The sequence below is a fragment of the Populus trichocarpa genome, chromosome 14, assembly GCF_000002775.5.
Source record: "Populus trichocarpa isolate Nisqually-1 chromosome 14, P.trichocarpa_v4.1, whole genome shotgun sequence".
Lineage (NCBI taxonomy): Eukaryota > Viridiplantae > Streptophyta > Magnoliopsida > Malpighiales > Salicaceae > Populus > Populus trichocarpa.
The window spans coordinates 11,050,006-11,074,004 of record NC_037298.2 but is presented as its reverse complement, the minus strand read 5'-3'; the positions used below and the strand labels follow the sequence as shown (position 1 = coordinate 11,074,004).

The 23,999-nt window shown below is 34.0% G+C and overlaps 2 protein-coding genes across 2 annotated transcripts; one reads left to right on the top strand and one right to left on the bottom strand.

The window, feature by feature from the left end:
* Window positions 1-264: 264 nt before the first annotated feature.
* LOC7468518 (uncharacterized) lies at window positions 265-9,588 on the top strand. Its single transcript, XM_002321106.4, has 18 exons — window positions 265-558; window positions 1,273-1,390; window positions 1,475-1,662; window positions 1,748-1,855; window positions 2,588-2,652; window positions 3,324-3,429; window positions 4,091-4,174; window positions 4,531-4,677; window positions 4,761-4,889; window positions 6,438-6,505; window positions 7,143-7,176; window positions 7,266-7,350; window positions 7,616-7,683; window positions 7,769-7,882; window positions 7,987-8,022; window positions 8,171-8,257; window positions 8,998-9,089; window positions 9,212-9,588. Exons 1-18 carry the CDS (start codon window positions 421-423, stop codon window positions 9,306-9,308), a joined length of 1,764 nt encoding a protein of 587 aa, XP_002321142.4. The 5' UTR covers window positions 265-420; the 3' UTR covers window positions 9,309-9,588.
* A 228-nt stretch (window positions 9,589-9,816) lies between these two features.
* Window positions 9,817-11,627, bottom strand: LOC7468517 (uncharacterized). The gene is made up of 5 exons (XM_002320441.4): window positions 10,900-11,627; window positions 10,676-10,797; window positions 10,466-10,557; window positions 10,215-10,301; window positions 9,817-10,101 (listed from the first exon to the last, which is right to left on the bottom strand). Exons 1-5 carry the CDS (start codon window positions 11,256-11,258, stop codon window positions 9,994-9,996), a joined length of 768 nt encoding a protein of 255 aa, XP_002320477.2. The 5' UTR covers window positions 11,259-11,627; the 3' UTR covers window positions 9,817-9,993.
* Window positions 11,628-23,999: the final 12,372 nt, after the last annotated feature.

Sequence of the window (23,999 nt, the reverse complement as noted above, 5' to 3'; positions counted from 1 at the left end):
TTGTATTTAGAAATCGGAAAAACCTGAATACTCTTATGGAAGAAAGCCAAAGAAACGTTTGTCCGCACGCGAAAAGATAAGAAATTGAAAGTGAAACTACCATTACAATCCACATTAAAAAGTCTCTTGATATAAAGAAATTTTTCCACATCATTTAACTTTTTGTTATAATTTAAAAAAATAAAAAAAATATTATTTTAATATATATTTAAACAAAAAATAAATACATTAAAAAGTTTGCTTTATCTCATTATCCTACTTGTCCTTAGAATAAAGGGAAGAGAGGGTTTTCGGTCGTGGAACGTGTCCAGTTCTCTTACACTTGTACATTGGCATCTCGGTAATGTTGGAGATTTGATGATAACTTGATTGAAAAAGGAGCTAGAAATCCAGGATTTTAGATTTTGAGCTCAATTCAATATGTTGATGGTTCAGCTTGGACAGTGCAATGGGGTACTGGGTCAGTACCCAAAGCTGAGCCCTTTGGTTCGGAGAAGAAAGGAGAGGATTCAAAGGAGCATGTCTTTGCAAGCACAAGCTCTTCCCTCTAGAACCCAGGTCAGGTTTTTTCTAAATTCTTCTTTTTTCCACTTTTAATAAAGAATGGTTCTTTCTCTTTGATGGATTAAAAGGAATATGATAAAGGGTTTATACCTTCTAGTAAATGTTTTTTCTGTTTGTAATTGAGTCAGGGCTACATGTATCTAAGTTGGTGTTAAAACCGATATTCTTATTGACTGTTTATAAATGGAGAAAAATAGTTATTTCTTTGCACATTGATTTTACTCTTTGTTTCTACTTGAGAGAATTCTGTGGAGATTTTTGTAATGTGGTAGGGTTCAAATGCTCTATAGTATAAATGATAAATGCAACAATCTTATTATTTCTTGAGGTGCCTGGAGGTTCACTTAGTCATCCAATTGCAAGTTTGCAACATAGTAACTGCGCTAGTGATCGCTTATGCTGGGAGTAAAAATGAATAGAACGTGATCAACTCCATGTTTTAGGCTGTTGCTGGTTTGGATTTCAAGTTTAAGTAACTTCTTTTAAAGCAAAATCAAGAATCCATCTTCTTTCGAAGTTGGTAGCTTCTGCCTTTAGTGTGCTTTATTCGGAGTAGTGAATTATATTTTAGAAGAGGAATACGGTGTACTTATGGTTCTGTTATGACTTCAAGTCCAAAGAAATACATATTCCCATTTGACTTTTTTGGATTCTCCAATTGCTTCATCCTGTGCTTTCTAATCTGACATGTTCTCTTCCATTTGGTAGAGGATAATGGAGAGTATTGCAGTTGAAGGTGAAGTTGGTGGTGCTGGTGGGGCTTACTCATATAATGCCTTAAAGAGGTTGGACCATATTTGGTCTAGTATCTGCTCCACTGTAACAGGTACAAATCATGCAACTTACTTTGAATGATGATTCAATGTCTATGAAATCCTTGAATTCTAGCAATCTTTGTATCCATTTGCAGTTTCTCAACAGCCTCAGCAAGTTGTTTCGAGTATTCCAGGAGTGTCAAGCCATTCTGATCTCACTGGCAAAGTGGTTGATAAATTTGACGTGGTAGTTTGTGGAGGTACTTTGGGAATATTCATTGCCACAGCCTTGAGTGCCAAAGGTCTTCAAGTAGGCGTTGTGGAAAGAAACATACTAAAAGGGGTATAACGTACTGCTACTTTCAATATAGAGACAACTTAAGGCATAACAAATTGCTTTTGATATGTGAATTGTTTGAAATGGTTAGAGGGAGCAAGAATGGAATATCTCAAGGAAGGAGCTGTTGGAGCTTGTAGATGTTGGAATTCTGGAAGAGAATGACATTGAACAAGCTATAGCTATGAACTTTAATCCTGTGAGTTCTTGAACTTCATAAATCAAATAATTTTTCTTAGTTCAACATTTCAGTTGTGTACCAAAGAATGGATTGGAGATAAACATTTGATGCTAGGATCATGTTTGCCTCATAGTTATTTGTTTTCTATAACTCTACATGCTTTCAGAAAGCATTCTCTTTTTTATTTTATGGAAACAAGCACACATATATAAAGATAATTCTTCTCAGAAGAAGGTTCTGCTATAAGCTATATTCTCTATCAATCTCTAGATAGTATAGCTGTGATGGCCACTTCTCATCGCAGTGGATGTCTGATTACGATGGACAGCAGTTTGGATGCTCATAAATCAGCTTATATTTTTTAAATAGTACAGAGTCTGTATTTTTAGGTACAAAAGAATGACTGCCCAAGCCATCTTTTTTTCTTTTTGTTTTTTTTGTGAGAAGGGTGACTACCTATGCCATCTTTGCTATGACTTTTCTCCCGGATTTATAATTATTGCAAACTTCAAATCGCCTCAGAAATTTCTAATTTTAAGCACAATCAAATGAGCGCACGTATATACCATGCCTTCATTTGTGCAATTCCAGCATGTTCTGTATCTCTTCCATTTTTTGACTATTGTGTCTAGATTTTCCTCATTTCTATGAGGTTGCATGGATTTTGTCGATCCATATCCAACTGCCTACACTGCCTGATGTCACCTCTTTGGTATATTTATATTGTTTAAAATTTCACTAAATGTGCAGAATAGATGTGGCTTTGAGGATAAGGGCGAAATCTGGGTCAAAGACATTCTTAATCTTGGTGTTTCGTAAGCTATCATTTCATTTTTGGTAATAGTATGTTCTATGCAACTGGTAGCGAGATTTAATTTTAAGATGAACCTAAACCAGGCCTTGGATCAATTGAAAATAAAAACGCTAATCTTGTTTATAATGTTAATTTATAATGTTGTAACTCTCCTTCCATGGACTGTTGGGTTTAAAATGCGTGTCAGACTATACAAGAAAATATTGATTTCTGGAGAATTCTGAATATCATGTGGCATTAGATATCAAAGAGAATGTAGGTACAAGAAAGGCATGAAAATTTGCAATAAATGCTGCCAAAGTTTCCAATAAAGTCATTCAAATCAATATTGAAAGCTCTCTTTCATGAAATTATTGCGAAGATAGCACGGCATCCTCAGTGACATCTGTTCTTATATTGGGTAATGACTCTCGAACTAAGCTAGGCCATGATTTAGCTTATTTTTATGTAATTTTCATAGCAAGTGATTAAGGACTTCTGAAATTTCCAAAAGCTTGAATTTTCTTTTTTCCTTTCGATTCTCACTCCTTTATTTGTTTTTGTGGCATGCTGATGAAGCATGATTTAATCTCTTTCAACAAGGAGTTTGGTGGCGTCATTTGACAGGAACATCAATCTTGTTTCTTCAATAGTCGACAAATCCTTTGGATTATAATTTTTTTATCCTTACAGACCTGTGAAGCTCATAGAGATTGTGAAGAAACGTTTTATTTCCCTTGGTGGAGTCATCTTTGAAGGCTGCAGTGTCTCCAGCATCTCTATATATGAGGATGCATCAGTGAGTCTATTGAATCTTGCAAAGTAATATAATCACAAGTAATTTTGATTAAATAAAATCTGGTAGGATGGAAAGAAAGATAAGGATTTGTGTTGCTGACTCCAACTGGTTTGAGACTAAGGCTTTTAGTTGAGTTGGGTTAAAATTTAGTTGATGTTTTTTTCTACCATATTTGAGTTATAGCTGAATTCTGGTCTGGTGCTCCAATTGAACTAATGAGAGAACTTCATAATGGGCCCCTCTGGTTACGCAGCAACATGATTGGACACATCCACCACACATTATCGAAAACCATGTTTAGTGGAATGAGCATTTCAAGATGTAAGTGAGAACAACTGAAATTGTAAATTAGAATAAATAAAAAAAAGTCTACGAGGAATACAAATGAATCATGATTAAAGAAGGCCGAAGGAAAGAGAACGTTTGAATTATTTAATGAAAACACTGGCACTCACTTGGAAGAAATTTTAAATGAGTTTTATGCTTCATAATAACCATGGAGGTCTAGCTTTCAAAATTCCAAAAGGGTTGTCTTTAAGTTCATGTAAGGCTATGCTTCAAATAATGGTGCATTGCTTGCACAGAAAAATTAAACATTGATTTTGAATAGCATTTTATTCTCTTAGTGAACATCAATGGTTTGAATAACTTCTCTCAATAGGTCTTGCAACTGGCGGAGGGGAACATTCTGTCATCTCGACTCATTATTGATGCAATGGGGAACTTTTCACCCGTGGTAAAACAGGTTAGACTCTTCCTCTTGTACATATTTATCGTTTCTTTGCAATTATGCACTGGACCACAAGCATCATTGTTGACTACATTGTACATAAGTACATGCATTTTAATGTAATATAGGACACTAGATTTTCAGTCTTTTCTACTATACACAACCTTATTCATTTTTGCATGTTTGAGTCACAGGTAAATGAAATGAGGCTGGCAAGCCCTTAAGTACAATGTGCCTTTGCTATTTCTTAGATATTGAAATATAAGCTCCAAAAATTTCAAAAAATGATTCACACAAGACAAATGACAACTTATATCCAGTACATGTCTGCAATCTTGGCAGAAACTGTTTCTCAACTCTATGTTTTTTAGATAAGGAGAGGAAAGAAGCCAGATGGTGTTTGCCTTGTTGTTGGATCTTGTGCTCGTGGTTTTAAAGATAACTCTGCCAGTGATATCATATATAGTAGTTCATCTGTAAAGAAGGTTGGCGATTCCGAAGCACAATACTTCTGGGAGGTTTGTAACAATCTAGTGGGATGCTACCATTTATAAAAGACTTTTTTCCTTTAGAGAGTCAAGCTTTGAAGTACTTTTGACAGGCATTTCCAGCTGGATCTGGTCCTTTGGATCGTACTACATATATGTTCACTTATGTCAGTCCTCAACCAGGATCGCCAAAATTAGAAGAATTGTTAGAAGACTTCTGGGACTTGATGCCAGAATATCAGGTTAATTTTCAGATTGCAATCTGCAGAGTTACATTCACTTTCAACTTTTGTAGTTCTGCATCTTGATGATATTGGATCCTCTTCATCCTAAGAATGCTGTTACTATTCAATCTACAATATGTACCTTGTCATTTACTTTATGCTAAATCTGTTTTTTTTTCTTTTCCTGTTGTGCTCAATTCATTTGTGGAAATTGTTTCCATATCTAGGAGGTTTTCCTAACTCTTAAGTACGAATTCTGAACTCACAAATCCAGTTAATACTTGAGTGTTTAATCTCAGGACATTATGTTTTGTAGGATTGTCCCACTTTCCTTACTCATGATAACTATAATCGCCACAGCATTAGAGAGGCCAACCTTATTTGTAATAATTTTCTCCCACCACCACCAAAAAAAAAATTGATGTAAGAATAACAGCAGTACATGGGTAATGTTGTGAAGAAAAAGACTCGTTTCTTTTTGGAGTATGTTCTTTAGGGATTTCTAATATCTACTGCTCTATGATATGCGATGAGATGTTGAGGACCAAAGCTTGTTTTGTATTGGTTGAAATGTCAATACTGCTGCCTAAACACTTAGCTGACTGCCTCCAAGTGGTTGGTTTAGGTGGCGGTAAGGAGAAGATTCATTTGGACTCGGGTCTCAGGTTTGAGTACTGCCACTAGCTCCTTGGTGAGGTGCAAGATGAGTGTCGTCTGTGAAAGGGTTGTGGTCCACCTATCTATACACCCATTTTTCAAAGAAGAAGAAGAAAGAAACTCTTAATTGACCATATTTCATGCCCAACTTTAATCAGCCTCAATGTTTTACTCTTTTCTTTTGTTTTCTTTATTCATTTTCTTTGATCAATGCGATGAAGGACAGGCTTCCCCATCCATCTCTAAAGCACCGAACAGAACTTGATTCAGCTGGTTGTCTGTCTGCTTCAGGAAGAGTGAGTTTACAACAAGTAGTTCAAAACCCTTCCTTCTCTTATTCCCAGCTTGGATAGATATAGATAAGCTGGGCATCTCAAGAGGAAGACAGGTTTATCACAACCTGAGTCTTTTCTACCCTTAAGGGCTTCTAGCACCGCTAGCTCTTTTGGTTTACTGAAGAATGAAGCCTCTACAGCTAGAGAGGAAATAGAAAAGGGGGCTCTTGTAGACTTGAGGAACCCCTCTTTCAATTGACATAGCCTAATCCAAAACTCTTAATTGACCATATTTCATGCCCAACTTTAACCAGCCTAAAAGGGAAAAAGAAAATTGATCTAGACATGATGTTAGCCTGTGGTTTAGTAATTACATTTTAAACCAAACAAGTTCGTTTCATGTTGCTGCTTGCAATGAATAGGAAGTTTAATAATGCATGTATTTGGAATTTATCGGTGCATGCCTGTAGTCAGGGAATGGATATTTTCTTTCTTATTTTAAACTGGTGTCTTACTTGGCCTTAGACATTGTCTGTTGAGATCATTAACAAGTTCTATTTACAAGCTTTTCCTTCTCTGTGATGCCCTCAAACTGATTGGTAAGATTATGCACTTTTTATCGCTCATTTTGCAGGGAGTCTCTCTTGACAATCTGGAGATACTGAGAGTTATATATGGCATTTTCCCTACATATCGTGACAGGTAACGATGCAACATATGAACTCCAAGGCTTACTTGCATGCTACTGGAACTGCATTATACATGTAAACACATTTACTGAGAATAATACATTCCAAAAGAAAAGGCTACAAAAAGCTGCTGGCTTTCACAGGACCAAAAGGTAGAAGGAATTGTGGACTTCTTCACCTGGGAAAATGCAAGCCCCTTGCTTTTGAAATTTTTTCCGTATACAATGCATGTTTGGCATTGTAGTCTATTGCTCAATATATTCAAGTCAAGATATCTTAGATTCTTCTCCAAACCCATGATCCTCCTTTTTTGTGTGAAGCATTCAGATAAAGAACGATCTGAGATATTTTAACTTGAATATATTGAGCCATAATGGGAACACAGGCATGTTTGACGTTGTAGTCTATTGATCATAATTTCTTCTATCTTGATTTGAAACCAGTGAATTTTTATAAATATGAAGCTGTGTTTTTTCTAAACTGCTTGTTATTCGCAAACTATATTAACTTGAATAACATGTATTCTCATGTCTTGTCTGCTTCATGCCAAAAGTGATCTTGCTCTTCTTTTCCGTTGAATATTCTTATTAATTTTGGTCCTCAAGTCTAACATCTTTTAAATTCTTAATGGGGGTGGATCAACTTGTCAGTCCATTGCCTGCAGCATTTGATCGTATCTTACAGGTGGAATAAGTCACACAATTATAAAGCTCTTACTAGATTATGGGCACAACACAAATGAGATGCAAGCATCACTAATTCATTCTCTGCAGTTTGGGGATGCTAGTGGCATCCAGTCACCTGTTTCATTTGGTGGTTTTGGAAGCTTGACAAGGCACCTTGGGAGATTGTCAGCAGGTATATTGTTTGATTGAATTACCGTAACATTCAATTAATTTGCTAATACTTGAGTTCAATTGATTATTTTGGAGGAATAACACAAATTAGATAATTTAGTAGGCATAACAAATCACTTCAGATGAATATACATACTTTTCCTTTGTAAGTACTTGGTCCCTGATTTTATACAAAACAACAAATTACTTTCAAGGTGTCTCCATAAGCATGTGCTATGTAAAGATTTTCTAGCTGAAAGCTTACCATTTTTTTTCATGAAATAAAGGAGTATATGAAGCAATCAATGGAGATTTTCTCGATGCATCCAGCCTGTCCCTCCTAAATCCTTACATGGTTGGTGACCCCTGACTTTTATTTATGGCTATATGGTTGAACAGCCTCTCTTACAATTATCTGAGTGACATTTTCTTCATTGCAGCCAAATTTAAGTGCTTCGTGGCTGTTTCAAAGAGCAATGTCAGCCAAGAAAAACTCTAATGTTCCTCCAGAATTTATTAATGAGCTTCTTTATGTCAATTTCCAGAGCATGCAGGTGTGATTACAGGCTATGTAAATAAGCCATGACTTCTTTAATTCTTCTTTTTGAGTCTGTCAGTTTTCTTTCATTTACTAATGAATCTGCGTATCTCTTCTCAGAAGCTGGGGGATCCAGTTCTAAGACCATTTCTTCAGGTTTATTGTCTTATTTCCCCTTTTCATTCCTTTTTCCAAGTTGATTTGAGTGGTATGGTCCAGTTATTTGTCTTAGGAGATTTAGCACTAAAGGAAAAACAGTTATGAATATAAAATAATAATGCCAGATGCCACTATATGGTCACAGGATGTTATACAGTTCTGGGCTCTTTCCAAGACATTAGGCCTTGTTATGCTAACTAAACCTCAGATCATCCCATCAATATTCAAGCAGGTATGCATGAACTTCAGAGGTGCTCTTTTTCCTTCTTTGTAATTTCTCTTCAACTTGAGATGCTGGTATAAATTCTTGCAGGTTTTTCCTATTGCTTTTTTCTTTTGAATCTTTTAACTTTGCATTGTATTTTTAAAATCATAAATTCATGCGTGTTTATCTCATTTTCTTTGCTTTTATCTTTTGGCTTAAAGAATAAAAAACTCAAATGATATTTTGCATAGACTCGGTGGTATTAGGTTGCAAGCACCTGGAGAAAAACACTCGATTTTGCATTTAATTAAACACCCATTGGTTATTTCCTTTTTATCTTATAGACTTTAATCTTTTCTAAACAACTTGGTAATGTAATTGCTGCAGCCTCATTCTATCTCGCAGCACAAAAACACTTGTAATTTGCCACTGGTTTCTCTTAGAAGAATTTAGCATTGTCTCTGCCACCTTCCTGTGCCGTTAATGACCCTTTGCCTTGGCTTGGAAGCAGTTAGAGAAATGAAATGTTAGCTTCTTTACTGTGAAACTATAAAATATTTAATAACGGTATGCACTACATAGATTGACAGGATTCAGTACAGTAATTGTGGTGTTGATACAGTGATCATAAAACCTTGAAAGCATGCACGTACAGCAGTTAGGTTTCTCTGTATCCACCTTCTCACATGATTCAGATCTTACGATGGACACAAGTAATGTTTGGTAATGGAAATTACCACTCATCTTAACCATCTTTTCATCTTCAGGTTGGTATTCCTGTGCTTCTTGACTGGTCCAGTCATTTCTTCATGCTGGGCTACTATACTTTTCTCTCCACCTATGCAGATCCAGTAATAAGGTATTGTATACATTTTCCTCTTTTAGGTTTTCTAGTTTTACTCTTTAGTTTTTGTCCATGTTAACAGTAATAGAAGCTATTCTTCTGTATGTTCCCTTGTACTGTTGACCTCTTCTTCACAGACCATTCTTAACTGCATTTCCATCCAAGATGAAGTATGAGTGGAAGCGGTATCTTGAGGCTTGGAAATATGGGTCTGGTTTAGATTATAAGCTGTAAAGATGCAGGCATCATCAGTGTAATGGAGACTTGGTGTTTACATGTGGACAGCTACCCGTTCCCCAGAGTGAATCAGAACCGGCATGTTTGATTTAAAGAATTAAATCTCATGCACATCCGAGAGAGTTTCTTCTCATTGAAATCAACAGAAAACTTTGTATCCATCGAACTCATGACAATCACAAGTTTATAATTCTTTTATTCTTCGAACAGGCTAGCACTTGTCCACCATTTTGATTAACTGTAAGTTCTTTTATTGGATGAGCACTCCATTCTTCCATTTTCCTCTGTTTTTATTTTTCATACTTCGGTTTTCATTTTCTCAACCTTTTTTTTTTCTGGGTGTATTTTCAAATTTTCCTCCTTTTTGCTCTCTGGAGTGGCTAAATACCTGTTGTTGAAAGCAAGAGAAGAGGCCAAGGCTGTGAGAGGCTTCTGCAGAAACCTGTTTGGTCCCTAGATTTCTCACAGCTTTGACAAAAAACTGCAGCTGAACAAGATACTGAAATTTTAGATAATACACTTTCCAGATAAATACTCACGGCATTGTTGCAGCAATTTACACGAGAACTTGAATGACATTTGATTGATGATACAACATTTTCACCTTGTATCTTTTATTTAAGAAAACCCACCATCATCACTGTTCCACATTATTTGCATGAACGAAAACGTTACACAGAAATCAGTTGGAAGTTTTTGCGCCCAGAATTTTAGCAAGCTCCTTGACCATAGGTTTCTCTTTCACGTCTTCCTGCCTATCAAGATGCCATTTCTTCGATGTATCTTCCGCCTGAAAACACAAGGTACAAGATATATGACCACAGCAAAAACCCCAAAAAGAATTGCGAGGAATAGAAGAAAAAACTCAAGCAATCAAAACCAGAACTTGTAAGAATCATATACCCAAGTTTTTAAAGGCACAAAATGCTCTCTGATGACATCAAGTTTTGGCTGAACCAGGTCTTTCCCTTTAGTTCGGATATCACCACCCTGTCAGAATAATTAAAAAGAAAAGGTAAAGGTAAACTGGTGGTGATTCATTTCAAAGATGGTCCTCCAAGATCTAATACCAACACGAATTATCCACAATTAATACCAGTGATTAATGAATTAGTAGCATAAAAAAGGCATGATTTTCTTCTTCGATTACTTACATTACGGAGGTCTAGCTTGGACGCTGCCAAGGAAAATACCAGAGTGGCGCCACCAAACACAATTGCAGTTGCAACCGCAAATGCCTTCCCAACTGTAAACAAAGTAATTAAGCCAACTATTAGCACTAATAAATAGGCTTGAGCTTGCATTTTTCAATTCTGGTTCATGTATTAAAATAAAACCAAATCAAAGAAGAAAGAAAAAGTAACTATAAGTAAGCCCCTCGGCTGCGGCCTTCAATTTATCGGGATTAATAGTGGTATATCTGTCTTTTCGCATTTCATTCGCCGTCGACGCCAGTACCGAGTGCTCCTCGCTCGGCAATTCCCATCTGTTCGGAATCATTCCCCCACCAATGTTTAATCAAAATTGAAAGAAAAAAAAGAAAGAAAGAAGAAGAAATGTTATATTTATCGATAGATGGGTGGTGTACCTTTTGGGACCAAAAGTGACCTGAGGGAGGGAAACATAAGCTCGGAGAGGATTGAGAACATCAGGGGACACGGTTGAACTACTATTTGGATGATCAGATCGTAGGGCCCACTTGGATGATGTGGACAGAGAAGACGGTTCGTACGGCTTGCCGAAGATCTTGGAAGGAAGAGAATGTCTTAAGACCTCGGGAAGCACGTCGGCTTGGGATTCGTGCTCTATTGTAGAGGAGGAGGAGGGGGGTGGGAGGTTCTTGACGGTGGTGGCTGATTTCTCTGCGAGGCGGTTAACGGCATGTTTGGATTCCTGGAAAAAGAAGGCTCCTTCTTTTCCTGCTAATCTTCCCGCTAGAAAACTCATAGCTGCTTTCTATAATTTGTTGTGGATTGGACGAGGCTCACCTGACGAACAGACGGACAGGTTTGGTGAATTTGGATTTGGTGTTTCCAGGTGCTGTTTCAACATTAGATACGATAATGTTGAATGTGGACTTGTGAAATAAAAAAAAATAAAAAAATCCATACGAAATCCTCACTTTAGAAAATAAGACTATATGACAAAAAATTAGCCCCCTTTTTTCTTAAACATTTTATTGAATTTATTCAAGTGACTGTTTAGTCCTCGTGTTCTTCGAAATTAAACCTGCTCTCAGCTTCATTTTATCACATTTCAGAAAACGGCAAGAACTGCACCAAAAAAAGAAAGAGAGAGAGAGAGAAAGAAATGGAACAGAAAACAGAAAAGGAAATAAAGAAAGAAAAGGCTACTTAGTCAGCTAATTTGGTTTGCTGGTTGCTTCCTTCTTTACCCTTTCCCAGCTTCTCTTACATGTTGGATCTTCATTTGGTTCGGTCGGAATGAAATATGAGACTAAATTGATGTGCTATTAGAGAATCAAACACTAGATTAAAAGGAGATTGTTTAGGCTCAGGTGGAATGAAATTGAAGACTTAATTGAAGAATTAATATTGATTTGGGGACTAAAATAAAAAAAAAAGCAAAAGAGTTGGCGCTTGGTATACACGCGTCAACATGTGAGTGGGTGGGGTTACCACGGTTTGGTGATGTGTGGTGGCTTCCGATCTTCTAAAGTGATTGTAATTGACACCTTCGGTTTTGTCTCGTCGAGTCAATCATCCCAAGATAGCGTGTAGTGTAGAAAGAGTCTTGATGTGGCTCGACGATTATTTCTTCTTCTCTCTCTTTTTTATTTTTTTTTCTTTCTTATCTGAAAGAGAAGGGCCTTTGTTTATTTTCATTTTCAATTCTAGTCTTCTTAGTTTTAATTTGTTGAAAAATAAAAAAAAAAATGAAATTATTTTGTGCAAAATCAAGTGTCAACTGAAAACTAAAATTTTCTATGCTATATAAAGCTTAAATTTCAATCGACCAGTCGCTAAAGACCTTATTGGAAAACAAAAGAACATGGTTGCAAGAAAAAAACTCATAGGATAAGAAAAAAACACATAGAAAGTCCACAGTGAATGATACAATAGAATTCCAAGGCGAATTAGTTTATTTCTTGTAATAAAATTAAAGCAAGAAGAAGAAAAAAAATTCAACACATTTGTTGGCTATCTTTCGTGGTAACTACGCATGAATTTTGGTGTGCAACTTCAATATTTCTAACTTACATGACTGATGTGAAGTTGACCGAAAGAAAAATAGAGAAATTGTATAATTCGACATTAAAGAAATCAAAAGGAAGTAAACGGATTGTCACATTCAATTGACGAAATATAAATCATAAAACTACATATTGGAGAGTTTTTTCAATTTATCATATGTATTTTAGGAGAATTTCAAGACTTTTCCAAGAAATTTTCTTCTCCTCATAATATCTTTTATAAAATTTACTCGTAATATTTTTACTCATAAATTGTTAATTATCGAATCTTTATCATTTGAATCTTAAAATAAAAATAACATAATTTTAAATATAAATTTAATAAAGAGTATATCATAAATAACTTTTCTAAGGTTGTGTAAAGGATAACAAAAAGAAATATTAAAAAAATACCCCTAATATCTTATAATTTAATCGAAATTGCTCTTATCTATCAAATTTTAAAAAATTACAGCTTGCAACCTAAACGTTCATGCACGCGTAATAATTTACATCTTATACCTGGTGCGCTAAAACAAGTTAACAAAAATTGTCTAATTATTTACAAGTTTGTTATTATTTTTTATTTAATGACTAAAAAGCTCTTATAGCATTAAAATAATGAAAATACCACAAAGGCCTATACTTCATCTTCACCCCAAATTTGAATTCACATCATCCATTCAGATCCACACATTAACACTTCACAATATTAAAATAAAAAAAAATATCACGGTCCTTGTATATCTCTTTTTCTCACAAGCAAATCTCATACACAGTTCAAGCTCCTAACTTAGAATTATAAATTAAAATGCTATAATGTTGAGATATTTAGAATTGAGAAAAATCGAGGCCTTTAGAGGTGAAAGACCATTGTGTGGTGTTGACTTCTCATGTAAGGAAGAGTTGATTAAAATTTTTATGAATGAATTATGATAAGAAATTAGGTGGTAGTATTGGCCAAAAAAGAAATATTCTAATGAAATACGAGAATAATTTGCAGTATATAAAAGGTAACATAGTTGTAAATTATGTTAATGCATATGTTTTTCCATGATGTTGTTTTGAAGATTTTAAATAAAACGAAATGAGATTGGTAGTTGAAATTGGAGACATTGTAACAAACTTATAAAATACTTGTATGAATAATGTGAAAATGAATGGAATATTTTGTTGGTTTCGTAATTTATAGACAAAAAAAAAACAACAACAAAAATTGGATATCTTTATCACTCATTTTCCAGAGTTTGGGGCATGAAAATGATGAAATTTAAAATTAGTTTATGCATAGAAGTTATAAATAAGAATGTTAACTTTACAAAAAAAAAATAAAATTGATCGTGCATAATTTGGAGTTATAAGTCTTCGGTTATAGGTAAAAATATGAGTGTCGAATAGTTGAAATTTGTGCTGAACAATTTTGACTAGTAACGATATTGAGTAAATTTAGGTGTGTTAAGGTTAAATAAAATCTCCCTTCTTTCATTTTAAATGCAGTATGATTGGTAGATAAGATAAGATAAGCTACTAATGAAACTCTTTTTTATAATTATAATTGTGAAATAAATGAGAGAAGACATCCTTAACTGAATAACCTATATTGATTGGTATTCAAATAATAAATATAAAAAGAAATCTGAATGTACATATCAATATATGTGTATGCGTGTGGAATGAGCGTGCAATGAATAATATAACTACTAATACTAACTCCATATCTAAAAATTCAAATGTCAGATGAAACATAAGCACATAATTTTAACCCTTTATAATTCAATTGCGTACAAGCATTTATTTAGGGATTATGATAAACTTTCCTTGTCACTTTTTAACACATAAGCACTTACATGGCACCCTTCATTTCTTTTCTTTTCAAGAAACTTTATTTCATACTTGGTAAGAAAGATAAGGAATTTCTCTTCAAACCTAACAAAATATTTTAAGGTTCACTTTACATGAACTAATATCCGGTAGATATCGATTAAAAAAATAAATAAGAAAATGGCACATTTTAGACTTTTAAGTCTACCATGTTGTTAGAATTGTTTTGTAATTTTTTAGTGTTTGCTAGCCTACTGATGGGGGAATAAAAAAAAAAATCAAGCTTGGCAGCAGGCCCACCGACCCTAGAGGTTGGTGGCTCCACCGAGAGAAGAGAAAGGATGGCAATGAATTTCCACGGGTCAAAGTTTTTTTATATTCATACCTTACTCATTATTCATCGAGTAAGAAATATAAATGTTCATACAATATCTATCGAGTTTCAAGTATTCATACAAATATCTATTTTATGACTATTATTTATTATTCAACAAAAATTATATATATAAAATACAAATATATAGTTCGGTTTAGGTTTGAGTTGGGTTTCGAGCCTAATTTAACAATACACATACCTTATCCATTTTTCATCGGGTAAGGTAATTATTCATAAAAACAACTAATCCATTTGAGTCGGTATCCATTGAGTTCGAATTAAATTTTTTTCTTATAAGGGGAAAAGAAAGAGGATAAAAGATAAGAGAAAAGAGAAAGAAAAGAGAGAAAGGAATAAGAAGGGGCTTAGAAGCTAGCCCAACTGAACCTCACTAGTCCGACTGAAGCTAGGTGGTGAGAAAAACAAAGAAGAAAAAAGGAAAGAATGTCAACCCAACCAAACACTCTTCCATTTTAGCCCAATCAAACCTCTCCTCTATGGCTCAAATTAAGCTTTTTAAGCTCAACCTAACCTTCTCCTTCTAGGCCCAACCTCACCCTCTCATCTCCAACTGAACACTTCTCAACCTTGACCAAGCCCAACTGAACCCTACTCCTAGCTTACAATAGTCACATTTTCTTTCCAATAAAAACCTCTTTCAGACTTTCTCAAGCTAATCTTTCCGCTAGAAATTATCCCTACTTCTGGCTTGACCAACCTTTTCACTGATGACTGTCTTTATGGCTGACTCTGCACTAGTTTTCTTGGCCTATCACCCTTACCACCAATGACTTACTCTCAAGTGTCAGTCTATTCACTAATTGCAAGGGTGTGTGCCAATCAATGACTCAATTTTATAAAAAAAACAGATATTTCTCTTCATTTTTTCTTTCTTCACCGTGTAAGTTTATGTGACATTATTTTTTTTTAGTTTAACGTGGGTGTCCGGGTCAGCTTGCGCGCACCTCAACTAATCCCACGGGCCCTGAAAGTTAACAACCATATAAGCCTCTAATGGCCATCATATGAGCAATCACAGGGCTACAGTTTATGTGACATTATTATTTATAAAAAACATGGGTCACCATTCAAGAAGGGGGAGAAGACATGATCACTTGATGTCATTATTCTCCTATTCCAAATACAACATTACTATCTCTTCACGCGCGCACATATTTCACTCCTCTTGTATTTTCTAACTTAATTAAGTACTACAAAGCCTGGAAGTTTTTTTAAATTATTGTGTCCAATTAAATAGACGAGCGAGCCAGTATATATGTCCCGGTCACTGGGCGTGCGTTTAATGGTGCGTGAGTTAATATTTCTCATGTTGACTTGATAATAAAGCTACATAGGTCTTTCAATGGCGTAATAATTTGTTCAACTATATTACATGCGCAAATACACAAGCGTATGTGCACTTGCAAAATGGACCACAGCCCACACGCACTACCACCTCATATGTATTTTCCATCTGCAATTCTGTGCGGGATCGATATGCACAGAGATCTCTTCTTTGGTTGTTCCTTTTGGATCATAATCACCCCCACGAATGAGAAATAAGTGGACCATAAATCTGAATTGTAAGTAAATTTGCTACACAGACTCGTTACCATTTATAGATCAATTCCAGAAGAAGTCATTATAAGAAGAATCACATGTGCGTACCGTTTTAGATTTAAATGATTTGTATGCACTCGTGGATCCTCGACAGGGATGGCAGTGGTCCTCTATAATTTTTTAAATTTTATTATTTACAGTATATATATATATATAAATTATTTTTTAATTTTTTTTATATAAAATATTAAAATTTAAATATTTTTTATTTTTCAAAATTAATACATAACAACCCACATGAAATTGACTCCACTTGAATTTGATAACTATGTATTGTCAAGAACTGGGGTACAGGAACGAGAAGTACTTGAAGGACCAAACAGCTAAAACGGGTAGTTCTATTTAGTCGAGATGTATAATCTGACGTGGATATTCACAATTAAAAAAGAAAAATTCCGTTTTATGAGAAGGGGGTACTGTTTCTTAATTGCATGGTGGTTGTATGAAATAATGGGTATTTACACCCACCATTAAAATTGGGGTCTACGGGTCAGGGGTTGAGTGGGCTAGCTAGCCAACCCCTTCCATCGTGCTCACTGTCTCTCAAAGTTCCTGTCCGGAAATCAAACTGAACCGGACCGGGTCTTTCGAAATTAACAAGATAAAGCTGCAAGTTGCAGCCACTGCATATATATAAATCTTGATTTGTGTGCTGTTTGATCGATGGTGATGATCTTTCTATTTATCGCACTGATCAACAATGATTCAGCGCCGAGAAAATTAATATTTAATATCATCGAGTCGCAATCGGAGCAGTTGATAGCTATGAAAATCAAGGAAAATGATAGCTAAGGAAACCAACCTTCTCCCGTGTTGCTGTTATCTGCCAATCTGTATTTTTTGTCTTGCTGTTTCTTGACTTAATTACCATACTGAGAGCCCAACAAATTAGAACCACGCACCAAAGTCGCAAACCACACAAAGATCTAGCCTTCGCTAGCTTGGATCATGCATACGTTCCAATACAGAACTAACATTTCAAGCCCTGAATCACTAGCTACTAGAATTTATAGCTAGTGCAGATACGATAAGATATTGAATGCTGCAACAGTTAATCCTACTGCTACTGAAATATAAAGGTAAGCATGTAAATGGATATTATTAACTCGTATATACATGAGGAACATTATTCAAACAAACATTAATATATTAATTAAGCTACGATCTGCACAAATATCTCTACAAAGTGTATACTTCAATCATGTGATATAAGTAAATAACAAAGTGCTCCTAATCTATGCTATAGCTTAGCATACAATTAACTACCCAAGTTGCTGCTGTTAAATCCAATATAATTAAAACATATAGTAGAAGCTAAGAGAACAAGGGTCGTACTAGCTCGGCCAGAGAACTTTGCAAAAATTATCGCTTGTTATGCAATGGATTCGAGCCTGTAGGAACCTTTCGCTTCTGTGACTCGAATTCTTTAGCTCTTTCTGCAAACGGTGAAGCTCTGAACGGGGAGCGAAAAACCTGCTGGCTTGTGGAAGGTGCAGAGAAGCTCCTGCGAGCTGCGTGACTACTCCTAGGAGTACTGCTAAAGAAAATGAGAAGAGCAAGCAAGAGGAAGAGGTGAAAGAGTTTCATTTTTGGTGATTATTCAAGTTTTTTTGAAAGAGAGGTGTGGATGTACAAATCAAGGCAATGTGGGAGCCTAGTAGCTAGCTAGCTTCATGTGTTATTTATATAAGGGCATGGATATTGGATGGTCCACTTCTAAAGCTGGTAAAATATGTCATGTAAACACCCAAAGTTTCTTGGCCATTAAAATATTTGTTTATGAGGTGCCGATTTCCTACCATCTCATCATTGATCCAAGGGGAAAGAAAATTGTGTAAGTGGTGTCTTTTTCTAGCTATAGCTAGCCAGGGTCAAACAGTAATATAACATCACTAGCAGAGAAAAATATGAACATGGAAACCGTCAAACGTGAACTTGAAGGTGAAGGCAATCAGGTGTTTTGCTTGCTGTGACTTGGGATTTCTGTTCAAGGACCAAAATGCCTGTTGCTTTCAAATTGTAATAAACAAAATGTTCCAGCTTGAAGACGGGCTATGGTCAAAAAGTACGCAAGAGGTAGCTAGTATGGACACGTATTGAGAAGGTCGGCTGCATACGTATCAAGACTGGGATTCCGGGCCAGGTTCAACGGAAAAGAACACACGGGATCCGAGGATTAGCTGTCCAAATGCAATTTCCGACAACAGTTACCCTCCAATAGAAACAATGGCTTCTGGAAGACAATTCTACAGCAGACTGGCCAATTAGAACCAACTGGGGCATAGCAATACATTCATCAGTGTGCGTGATCTAAAGTGGCTCTTTATTGCAAAGTTAAAAGGAATATTCATGCCCTAAATGATGTAATGTTGAATGCAAGAAAACCCTAGTGAAATATAGGAAAGGGAAGAGGATTTAACTGTCTAGGAAGTATGCTTTTTTTTTTCAGTGCACGGGTAGCGAAAAAGCTTCTTTTCTTTGTTCCTCTTTTTTTTTTTAAGTCCTTTTTACTCCATATATATATATATATATATATACTTTCATCTAAACAAAGCCCTCGAAACGCAATTTCATTGAAGAACCTGCAGGTCAACATTTTTCGACACAAACGTGATTTTAATTGCCAGCAGACAATGGGGAAATCAGAATTTTGGAATACGGAGATCCAATAATCCTTTGACGGAAAGCTAAAAGTCAACTCTCTACTAACAAAGTGGGCAAATCCGATCTTGCCTAGATATCACAAGTTTTTATATCTTAACCTATGAGAGAGGTGGAAAAGCCTACAATGTTCATCTGACAAAAATAATAATAATAATAATAATAATAATAATAGTATGGAATTCAGGGGATCCATTCTTCTTTGTACGGCATGCGTTATTTTGGCAACCGTCATAATTCTCGTCCAACCATAAAATTCTATTGATGATGGCACTGATTTTCAACAATCCACCCGCAAAGTTTCACTTTCTTTCGAGTTTCAAAGATGTGTTAATTAGCTAAACATATTATATCCTCACCGACTCTACCAATAGCCAATACGAACTTTTATGATAATTTAAAATTGAATAAATAATGTAAATTGATTATGTACATGATATATACTATAAAATATTGATAAAAGAGTTATAAAGTTTGGACTAAAAAAAATATGTTAAATTTAATTATAAATCAAACTTAATAAAACCCAGAATAAAAATAAATAAATGGATAATTACTTAAAATTATCTTGAATTTTTTCTATTTAAATCATATATAAGATACATCATCAAAACACAACAACAACAAAACAAAAATATGTGAGCAATTGTTCTGTAATTCAATCATCTTCCAAACTTATTTATTGAGTATAAACACATGTAATTGTAGACGGATGATTATAAGTTTGTAAAAGCAAGCTTGTAATTTTGGGTTTAGAGTTTCCATTGTAATTGTATTCATTAAAAAAAATACAAAAACATACCTACTATCTCATATTAAGAACAATTTCATGATTAATTTGAATTCTTTTTAGATGAGATATGCTCAAAAAAAAAAAAACCCAAAACAATACCCAATAAAAATTATTATGTATTCCACACTTCAATGTATCTTAATTATAAGAATTTTAGCAGGATTGAAAATAAGATATTTTCATTTTACAAATGAAATATGAACGTGTCAAATAACGAAAAAAATCAGTGATGAGTCTACCGTGCAAGCCAGTTCTTTAAGAGGATTGTCTGTAAATGGCATGTACATAGTTTCCTTGACGATGGATCTTGCTCCCCTCTCCCACCTTTCCCTTTCCCTCTCCCATGTGTTGTAGTTGATTGCATCTAGCTTAGGTCGGTGGAGAGGCAGACTCGGTGCTGAATTCTTGATTGTGATCAAAAGAAACATTGAATTTTACAGTCCTTACTAATATCAATACGATTTTGAATTAATATCATGGTGAATTTCATGATGCATAATATATAATCTCCTGTGTTGGGGATTTGCCGTCAAATTAGCAGCAGCACAGACCAATCTCCTGTGTTTGGTGATGCTCTAATATGGTTGTTGTGTCGTGCTCCGTTTCGCTGTGTTCTTCGTGGTTGGGATGTGATGTAAAAGCAGCGTTTATTAGTAACTTAATCATTATGTTATGCTTAAAGTTGCCATGATGTGCTTTTGAGATATAAAACGATCGGTAAAATTTGTAATATATTAAAAATATTTTACCAAATTCACACACACATCATTTTAATAAAATCAACAATATAAAAAAGATTTTAAAATGTGTATTTTAAAAATAATAAAGGAGAAAGTTATCATTAATGCATCAAAAACAATTTGTTTTGTTGTTAAATTTAGGCTATTTATCAACTTTTTTTTTCACTAATATATATTTTGGTGACTTAATTTCTCTTTCTTTTTAAAATAAAAAACAAGAAAATAAATAAAATAAAATTTTAGATCAAAATAAAAATTCTAAAAACTAAAGGAATCTAAAACAAAATCAATAAAAAATATGGGACTAATTATAACTTCTCTGCGTGAATCCAAGATAGGCCTCCTAGTTTTTTTTTTTCAGTTTGGTCTTTATTGTTTCAATTATGTCCTAATGCTATAAATTAAAACATATCTTATTAAATTAACAATCAAATTTCAAAATATTATAACAACCTTCGTATCTCAAGTAATTAAATGCAAAGAATTCAAACCATTTACTAAAAAACACACACGAAAAATACTATTTAATTTTTTTTAAAAAAAAGCATTCAAACCCAAAATGAATTAGAAGAGAAGAAGGGGCCTTAAAAAAGGGCCACCGGGATCATAATGGTTTCTGTATTGAATAAATTTCCAAGAATGGGTGCCTTAGGGTCCTCATGTGACATCAAACATTGACATTCTTTCCATTTCTGTAACCCACCAAACTAGCAATCTTGCTTGCCCTTTCACGCTCTTGTCCATCACTTCTCTTTTCTTGGAGGAGACATTCTCAGTGATGCTACTGAGGATTACAACTGCAGCGTCATGTCAGCTCCCTAGCTCGTACAAATCATAGTCCCTCTCATGATTATGAGTTGAACAGTCATCCTTCCTATCAAAGTTCTCATTGGATATATATGGAGTTAGATGCCACTGGCTCTTTTATTAACCAAAAAAAACCTAAAATGTGTTTACACTTTGGGTTAGGATATTGTTTTCATGTTTTTCCCTTCTCGATAGAGACCAATGTTCTTCTTGTTGTTAACAGGGGTAATATGGTTTTTTTTATATTATTTATTGGTTATTGTTAAATTGATTCGGAATATTTTTTTTTCAGCACAATAAAAGTATTTAATTACCCTTTATATGTATATATATTTAAAAACTAGCATCCAGGGATTTATTCATCTTTTTCTTTTTTTTTAGCATAGTGAAATGATAGACTTAGCCTTATAATAATAATTTTTTGTTATAATCGAGTTGAAAGAGGGATAATCTAGTATTTTAATAAATATAAAATATTATTTAAAAAGATAAGGTAGTTGGCGCAACACATATGCTAGTGAGTGGAAGATGCCGCGTTATTTGGGTGGTGCGTGAAGCATCTTCTAGCAGCCTAAGGGTGGCTTTTGAGGTGTCATTCAGATTGTCTCATTGACCTTTCCATCCCAAGACAGCACGTGAGACCAACAGATCTACAGTTTAACACTCGAGGTATTTTTTTCTTCTTTTCTCTCACAACCCCAATTTCCACGCCTACCCCTCTAATTTTTCCAAGTTTCCCTTTAATTTGTTTTTCCTTCGAATTTAGTCTCTGTTCTTTTTATTATTATTTTTATTTAAATTAATATATAAAATTAGAATTTTTTTCAATCTTAACCTCCTTCAATTTTTTCATCTATCATATTTGGTCCTCAATCTTTTTATTGTTATTTCTTAGTTTTTATCATTTATTTATTTATTCATTAATTTTATCCCTCATTATTTTATTTCATTTAATTTTTATACCAAATTTGGTTCTCATTCTTTTGATTGTTTTTTTTTTATTTTCTTGATTTATTATATTTTTTAATTTCATCCTCATTGTTTTATTTTATTTAATCTTTATACCAGATTTGTTCTCAATCTTTTTATTGATTTTTTTTATCATTTTCTTGATTTATTTCATTTTTTAATTTCATCTCATTGTTTAATTTCATTTAGTTTTTATACTAGATTTGATCATCATTATTTTGATTGCTATTTGTTTTGTTTTTTTTTATTTCATCCTCATCGTAGAACCCTCTAAAGTTGGGTTAATTTTCAAAACTTGCAACTCGTGAAATTCTTGATAGAGGCTTAACCAAGAATCTAAAATCCAAACAAATTAAAAGTTGAAGAATGAAATCGAGTAAAAAAAATATAAAAAACTTTGCAAAGAAAAAAAAATCAAAATAATGAGGAAAAAATATAATAGGGAAAAAAACAATGGAGAGTGAAATTAGAAAAATTATTCAAATGAACAAATTATCTCAAACTCTATACATAACAAGTAAAAGAATTGGGATCAAATATGACAAAGTAAGAACTTGAATGAGGATGAAATTGAAATAAAATTCTAATTTCATGAATAATTTAAAATAAAGCAAACAATAAGAAAAGAACATGGACTAAATAAAAAAGAAAGAGTAGTTTAATGGTTGATATGAGAAATTGCAGGTCAGGCGTAAAGACCGAGGAAGAGAGAGGAAAGAAAATAGAAGAAAAAAGGAATAGCCGCCAACGGTAAACCGGCGAACTTATCTATGCACGCGCTGCTTTTTCATGGAGAACATGTTGAGACACATCAAAAGCAACCCTGAAATGACAATTTTGGTCTCTTGAACCGCACGCATCATCCTAAGACGACGGAGCGATTGACATTTGCGTAGCACACATCATCATATTTTTTTAATTATTTTTTATTTATGAAAATACTTAAATAACCACACCCCAACTCATTAATTACAAAAAAAAAATAGCAACAAAATGATAGAAATACCATTTAACCTAAGGCTTAAATTATTTGATAGCAAGGGCGTCAAGGTCTTTTTACCATGCAACAAAGTTTAAAATTATAGAAAGCCCCCATCATCAATTATTATTTTTTAATTCCAAAGGTAGATAGGTCATTTCATTATGTATTTTTTCTATGAAAATACGAGAGTAAGCTTTAGTAAAAGCTAAGAAATTATTTCTTTTAAGGATAGTGATTTAAATTTACTATATAATTAAAATGAAAAATACATGTCTTGCCCATAATCCATTTTTATAACATCAAAATTATCATAATGCAAAGAATATTTTACCCTTAAACAATTGACTAAGAGGTTTTTTTAAAGGCCATGAAAGAGAAAAAATTATTCTTGTACATAATGAATTATATCTAGATGAACAATATTTTATTTTTTTAAAAAAAATTGATTTGTTTTGAAAAGAGTAAAAAAAATAATTTACCGTGGAGTAGCGCGTTGTTTTTCAAAGTGTTTTAAATTTTCTTATAATTGTGAAGTTGTCATTCTTCTTCCATATTCAACTACTCATGATTTACTATTTGATAAAATAGGAAAAAAGGAGACACAAGTCAGGTAAACCCGTAAGATAATACTATCCAGCAAGACATGTTAGACCATTAAAAACAATCTTTAAAAATTATTCTTGGATTCCAATTCAGATTGTCACTTACTCTTTTCTTTGTTTGTCA

Excerpts from the sequence above, each read along its gene's own strand:
- LOC7468517 (XM_002320441.4), bottom strand. The coding sequence starts at position 11,258 with ATGAGTTTTCTAGCGGGAAGATTAGCAGGAAAAGAAGGAGCCTTCTTT. Across the intron at positions 10,798-10,899 it reads GTCACTTTTGGTCCCAAAAG|ATGGGAATTGCCGAGCGAGG; the intron begins GTACACCACCCA and ends GATTCCGAACAG. Across the intron at positions 10,102-10,214 it reads TTGTGCCTTTAAAAACTTGG|GCGGAAGATACATCGAAGAA; the intron begins GTATATGATTCT and ends TTGTGTTTTCAG.
- LOC7468518 (XM_002321106.4), top strand. The coding sequence starts at position 421 with ATGTTGATGGTTCAGCTTGGACAGTGCAATGGGGTACTGGGTCAGTAC. Across the intron at positions 4,175-4,530 it reads TTTCACCCGTGGTAAAACAG|ATAAGGAGAGGAAAGAAGCC; the intron begins GTTAGACTCTTC and ends TATGTTTTTTAG. Across the intron at positions 7,883-7,986 it reads TCAATTTCCAGAGCATGCAG|AAGCTGGGGGATCCAGTTCT; the intron begins GTGTGATTACAG and ends ATCTCTTCTCAG.